Genomic DNA, 6,929 nt, shown 5'->3' with positions numbered 1-6,929 from the left:
AATGCTCCATTTACCATTGAACACCTCTTTGCCTTTGCTTTTAGATACCCAATCACGAGGCCCCGTCTCGGTTGCCAGGGCGATATGAAGGGCAGGCCAGGAGTGCGAACATACGGTCCTCGCAACGTGACCGAGAAATATGACGTCTATTGCTATGTAGACAAACTGAACGGTGAGTCTATCAACACGATGAATACGGAACATGATTTAAAACTAATAACTATGTTTTGAGTATGTGGTATTTTCTTGTTAGAACAAGTGCTAAATAGCTCTCTATTCACATAGTAATCATTGCTATCGAGTGTCTGTTCTGTAACAGTGTTATATAGCTCTATATTCCCATAGCAATCATAGCTATAGAGTGTTCAGTGACAGGGGTCTCCCACGCACGCACGCACATCAATTATATGTTCCTTTCCAAGAATGTCAGCCTAAGATAAGATTTAAACCAGTGTTGCTGTATGTGTTATCTCATTATATTAAGTTCTTATCGGGTCAGATGTTACAGTCTGTGTTACTATTGGCCTATATATATCGTTGTTGTCGGATGAAAACCTTGTATGTCCAAAACCGTTCGTTTTGCATTTATCCTTTTAAAAATGATTTAAACCAGTGAAAACAGCCGATCTATAAGCAGTCAAGCACACAACACCTTGCGGTGCGAGGCGTTGTGTGCTTGTAGATCTGCTGTTTTCAGTACATTTGTGCGATGGCTTGGAGATACGAGGTTTCTGCCCGACAGTGACGATATATATCACACACTCTATTAAAGGGTTAAGTATGTTATATCGTCTCTGTTGGATGGAAACCTCACGTCTGATAGGATTTCAGGATTCAAATTCCAAAAGTATAAAAAATAGCAGATCTGCAAGCTCAAGGCGCGCGAATTTAGAGCTTGCAGATCTGATACTTTTGATACTTTTGTATATGACGCTGTAGTATGATCAAGTAGGGCATTAAAAATAGATATTTCTACCACTTTTTGTGGTCACATGTTCAGATACTGGATTCTGATTGGCTTAAAACAGTGGTAAATCAGTGAACAACCTTGAGTTGGCTCATGGACCCCGCCCACTGTTGTGTTGCAGTTGGATAACTAAATAACCTTGTAAGTTACAACTGTGTTTTCTTTCATTTATATGGTAGAAGTGGTAGAAAAGCAATTTACCATTCGAGGGTCGTGGGTTGTTGGCTTCGCCGAGTGCCACAACCCTGAAACAGTGGTAAATCAGCCAACAACCCACTCCCTCTCATGGTAAATGGCTTACATACAGCATATATATATGGAGATAAGAGGTTTCTACCAACAGCAACGACATATTCTTTGTAGTGAATACCAATTTACGCTATCAGTCTCACTTTATATGATGATGGCTGCATTCAGCCTGATTTATAAATAGTTGTTGCAATTCACGCATGCAAAACACTCTGGGCTTGTAGATCTGCTAGCAATTAAGCATTACAAAGTGACACGGCCCACACGGTTCGAGGATTTAGGGCCCCTTGGCAGCAGTGACGGCCCAACATGCACAAGCTGTCAACATACCAGTAGGCTAAACACAGCGACAAAACAGATGTTGAAGCTGTGGTGTTTAGCAATGACATTTATGTACGAGAAGAGAACACCAGATCTGTATACCATTGTTTAAATTGTAAACCATTGTAAACCTCTGTGTGCCAAGGAGCCCACATTGATATGTATTTGGGGCTGCGGACCCCCATCTGAAAAGTTTTTTGTGCCAGGGACCCCCAGAAGCAAAGATTTGTATTCAAAGATTTGCTAACTTTTTTTTTCTTAGATATTCTTTGGCTTTTCTACCTTTATTGATAGTCTAAATCGGTGGTTCTCAACCTGTGGGTCGGGACCCCCGGGGGGTCCCCAAATTATTTTGGGGGGGTCCCCAGATGATTAACTTAAAGTGCAACATTGTTTTCTCACTCAACAGTAAACAAACCAACATAAAGTTTAAGTGTATAGAGGGTATCTGCGCATTTCTAAAGTGACAATTTAAGGACGTTTTAATACCTCTAAAATGACAAATTAAACATTGGCCAAATTGTCAAATATTCGAGGCAAAGTTTGTCTGGAATGTGACTGGAACCCGCAATGCACTGTCAGACTAAGAGATCTGGTCCCATTTTCACAATGTGACACGCTATGATCTTGTAGATATCTTGCTATCTACTGTAGCTATAGCTGCTATTTTTGAATAGCCAACAAAATTATAAATCGGTTTATTGATTGAAACGATTGTGATTGCTTTCATTCATACATTTTTCTGGGGACCCCCTGGAACCCCCCAGCCCACCCCCCAAAAGGACCCCTTCTGTAAGCTAGACTTCATTCCTAAAGGACCCTTCCTTCTCCAGGGGTGTTTGTTTATTTGTGTGACGTGACCCTTTCCCCTTCCTTTCCTTAAAGTAAATATTTGACATGATTTTCACACGCTTACCATCACTGCCTGAGGAAGAGTTTCGTACTCGAAACAAGTCGCTGAGTAGTCTGTAAAATCTTTTCAAGCTAATTGTTTGTTTGATTGCCTAAACAAAAAAGGTGTTAAAATAGCTGTTTGAAGGCTTTTTGCATTGGACTCTCCTCTTTCGTTTGTGTTGTACCATTATGTATACATATAAAGGTAGCTCTCTCCACCATGCCGAAGTCAGCAGCGGTAATTTTTGGAAAGTGTCTGTTGCCGAAAATCTGCTGTTGAATGGGCGGTGTCACATCGGTTCACAAGTTGGAGGGAAGTGTCTCGAAAGCGTTGGCTTTTGACTGTCGGATAGCGGCGGGCATGATGTTGAAAAAGACATCAAGGCAGAGGCTGTTTTTGGAGCGGTGTGAAGCACAGCTCCGCTATGAGCAGCAATGTGTGTCCAGTGTCCCACAACTAGCGGTGTGAAGCACAGCTCCGCTATGAGCAGCAATGTGTGTCCAGTGTCCCACAACTAGCGGTGTGAAGCACAGCTCCGCTATGAGCAGCAATGTGTGTCCAGTGTCCCACAACTAGCGGTGTGAAGCACAGCTCCGCTATGAGCAGCAATGTGTGTCCAGTGTCCCACAACTGTCCGGTTGAGTTTGAACAGGATCTGCGCATGTGCGACTTTACCACACACACACACACACACACACACACACACACACACACACACACACACACACACACACACACACACACACACACACACACACACCCCCGTGATAGCCGCTAGAGTGGAGGCTCACGAAGCATGCAGCCACCGTAGCGAGCCACGGGCAAACAAGAATTGACACATGTCAATATGAGCCACGGGCAAACAAGACACTGACACATGTCAATATATAAATTGGTGAAAAAAAAGTCAGGGACTATTCTATTCTCTTCCCCCTGCCACGGGAGGTTAATGTTGTCAATCTGTGGGTCAAGACCCGCAGAGAGGTCCGCAAAATATGTATACCCCCCAGATGACAGTGAAGTCACAATTTTAAGACTTAAAGGAGTAGTTCACCCCCAAAATGACTTTTTTCAAATTGATTACTCATGCCATGGACACTTGAGTTCAATTATATATATATATATATATATATATATATATATATATATATATTTACCTGGAACTGCTCAAATTCACCGTTCCACTTCGAACCGAGGTTTGATTTTTTCCAACTGATTGATCTTCTGACTTCATTCGACTAGCCTGTCTGTAGTAATCTGCAGTGGTCTCAACCTGTGGGTCGCATGATTTTTGGGGAGGTCCCCAGATGACACTGAAGTGACCCTAATCCTAGCGTCCATATTCTGAGAACTTTAGCCAAAAATAGCCGATCTACAAGCTCACAACGCCTCGCAGTGCGAGGCGTTGTGAGCTTGTAGATCGGCTATTTTCGGCAAAGAGGTTCGATGTAGGGGGGGAAAAAAAGAGCAGACCAAGTACAGAGTGAAAGGTCAAGTTTATTAAGTATTGACGGTTGGTTAAATGTCTGAAAACACAAATTGACATGAATCCAAAATACACTGATTCAAGCAATCAAACTATATAGAATCTATGAAAAGGTTCATGTGGGGGGGTCTTCATCTCTCTCTCAACCAAGGGGTCCCTGGCCTGAAAATGTTGAAGACCCCTGGGTTAATGTAATGACTCTGTCCTCCTCCCTCCCTGTCCCTGAAAGGCGAGGTGTTCTACAACCCCAACCGGGACATGCTGACTCTGGACGAGGCCAGGCGGGAGTGCGAGGGGCGCGGGGCGGTGCTGGCGTCGCCGGGCCACCTGTTCGCCGCCTGGCGGGCGGGCCTGGACCGCTGCGACCACGGCTGGCTGGCGGACGGCAGCGTGCGCTACCCCGTCACCGTGGCGCGGCCCCAGTGCGGCGGCGGCCTGCTGGGCGTGCGCACGCTCTACCGCCACGAGAACCAGACCGGCTTCCCCAGCCCCACCGACAGACACGTGGCCGTCTGCTTCAAGGGTAAGAGTTTGGTGTGCGGGTGTAGATAGATAGATAGATAGCCTACCTTTATTATCCCACGGGGAAATTCAGTTGCCCAGAGGCAGCACAGCCGTTAAGGTTACAAGTTACAAAGAGGTAAGAAAAAGACTGCTGTAGTGTACAGTCAAAAGGCACAATCAAAAGAAGAATATAAACATAAAGTGTCTAAAAAGCGTTCATAAAAAAAGAAGAATATATACATAAAGTGACCAAGAAACATTCAACGCTCATAAGTGACACGTCACACACAAAAAAGCAATACACAAAGCACAACTTAACAAAGCAGTGCCAAACAAAAGTGTACATAACAGTCAATGCTAGTCAGTGCAATGCAAGTATCTCACCGCCATATCAACACAGCAATAGTACGGGTGTGTGTGGGTGTCGGTGTTGATAGCTATAGTTCAGTGTTTCTCAAACGTTCAAATTTCGAGGACTTCCCTTAACTCTGACAGTGTACAAATGGAACCAAATGGTTCCAGTTGTACACTGTCAGAGTTACAGGCTTTAGACTACCCACAGACTTTGAGAACCATTGCTATAGTTTGGTGGTTCTCAATAATTTTTGGCCCTTATACTGATTTCCGTAGCCAAGTACCCCCTTCCCCTGACTACAGCAAAACTGACATCAAAAGTCCAGTTCCAATGCCAATGTGTTCAAAATAAAACAGCATAATGGCAAATAAATACTGCTTTCTATTCAATAACAGTCACTACAAGTCAAGTTATTGATGTAATTTGGTTTAGAAATGTACAGATGAGCAGGTTCACACAAACTATATCAATGTTTTATCATTAACCATGATAATAAAGTACATATTCCCATTTTCTAGTTTTTCTCACGTACCCCCTGCGGTACCCCTGCGTACCCCTAGGGGTACACGTACCCCCATTTGAGAAACACTGCTATAGTTGATAACTTCATAGCATTAGTCGACGACTAAAGCTATAACGGAAATGGTCCTACGTCTGGCTTTGTGTGTAGGTCCCTTACTGTATGTCCCTATGTCCGTATGAGCACAAGTAAGCAGTACGAGACTAGCGTCGCACGAGACTAAACACCCTCACACTTAACGCCTTAGAAAGTATGCAGAGACCGAACGGCCCATACAAGGAGATATGCACGTGTGTCGTGTTTGATAGCATGCACATCGCTATGATGATGACTGAAAGTAAGACTAAATGTATTGACTAAAAGACTAAAAAAATAGACTAAAATGTCAGGGAGGAACTAGTGGAGAAGAGATCCAGTAGAACTAAAAGACAAGTCATTGTATGTTTGGTTCCGCTACAGTGTCGCATCTGTGAGCTTGTAGGTTGGCTATTTTCAGCATGCAACCAGGTGAGCATCAGCCACCACAGCACAGACAGACAGACAGACAGATCTAGATAGATACAATAAATATAAAATATAATATATAAAATATATACAAATAATATATACATACAATATACAAATAGCCTACCATCAATTCAACATCACCTTAAAACGAATCAAAGACAAACATGAAATGGTATAAAAGGGAAATAAGCGTGGGGAAAAAAAAGTCAACCCAAATGTGTCAAAGGCAGTGTTGATTTCGTCGACTAAAACTATGACGAAAAATGTTTGTCGACTGCGTTTTTTTATTGACGAAAACAAAATAAAAACTAAGCTGTGATGACTAAAACTAAGACTAAATATATTAACAATTTCGTCAACAAAATAAAAACTAGACTAAAACGTGTGGGAGGGACTAGTGGAGATGGAGAAGAGAGTCATTTTCGTTTGGTTGCTCCCAGGTGTTGCATGCCGAAAATAGCAGATCAACAATCTCACAATCTCTTGTGAGCTTGTAGATCGGCTATTTTCAGCACGCAATCAAGTGTAAAATCAGTCATTACAATGCCATCAAGGCCTGCTAAAATACATTTCAGTTGACTAAATCAACTGTAGATTTAGTCGCCTAAAACCTTATGATATTTAGTCGACTAAAATTAGACTAAAACTAAAACATTTCAGGCGACTAACTAAAACTAAATGACATTTTATTCAAAAGACTATGACTAAAACTAAATCAAATTTTGCTGTCAAAAACAACTCTGGTCAAAGGCCGCTGTATAAAAGTGATTTTAAAAGATGACGCAGACTTTATATGTACAGTATGCTTCCGTTCCTAATCCTCCTCTACTCCTTCTCCTTTCTTACGCCCCTCCTGCCGTCATTGCGCCGCGGCCCAGAGACACGATGAAGTTTCTCTCCAGCTATTTGAGTTATGACCTCAGCTTATCTGAACCCTGACCCTGCTTTAACGTCCTGGTCTGGGGGTTGTCAAAACAGTCGCGCCCCGGAGCGCTAGGACAGCTGACGCCGCGTATCGCAGCCTCACACTTAAAAGGTAGTTTAGCTCATTCAGAATGGGTGAACATTATTGTGTATCATTATTTTATGCTTTAACTATTGAAAAATAGCAGATCTACAAGCTCA

At 42.8% G+C, this 6,929-nt stretch overlaps 1 protein-coding gene across 1 annotated transcript in view; it reads left to right on the top strand.

The window, feature by feature from the left end:
* Positions 1-6,929, top strand: part of vcanb (versican b) — a gene marked incomplete at both ends in the record, with an annotated part of 67,075 nt that overhangs the window by 11,615 nt on the left and 48,531 nt on the right. Inside the window, 2 exons of the mRNA XM_080742857.1 lie at positions 45-172; positions 4,148-4,441. Of these exons, the coding sequence (XP_080598983.1) occupies positions 45-172; positions 4,148-4,441 (422 nt within the window). The remainder of the gene's footprint in view (positions 1-44; positions 173-4,147; positions 4,442-6,929) is intronic.

The sequence above is a fragment of the Nannobrachium achirus genome (genome assembly GCF_963921795.1).
Source record: "Nannobrachium achirus genome assembly, chromosome: 15".
Classification (NCBI taxonomy): Eukaryota; Metazoa; Chordata; class Actinopteri; order Myctophiformes; family Myctophidae; genus Nannobrachium; species Nannobrachium achirus.
This window is presented reverse-complemented; position numbering and strand designations above follow the sequence as displayed.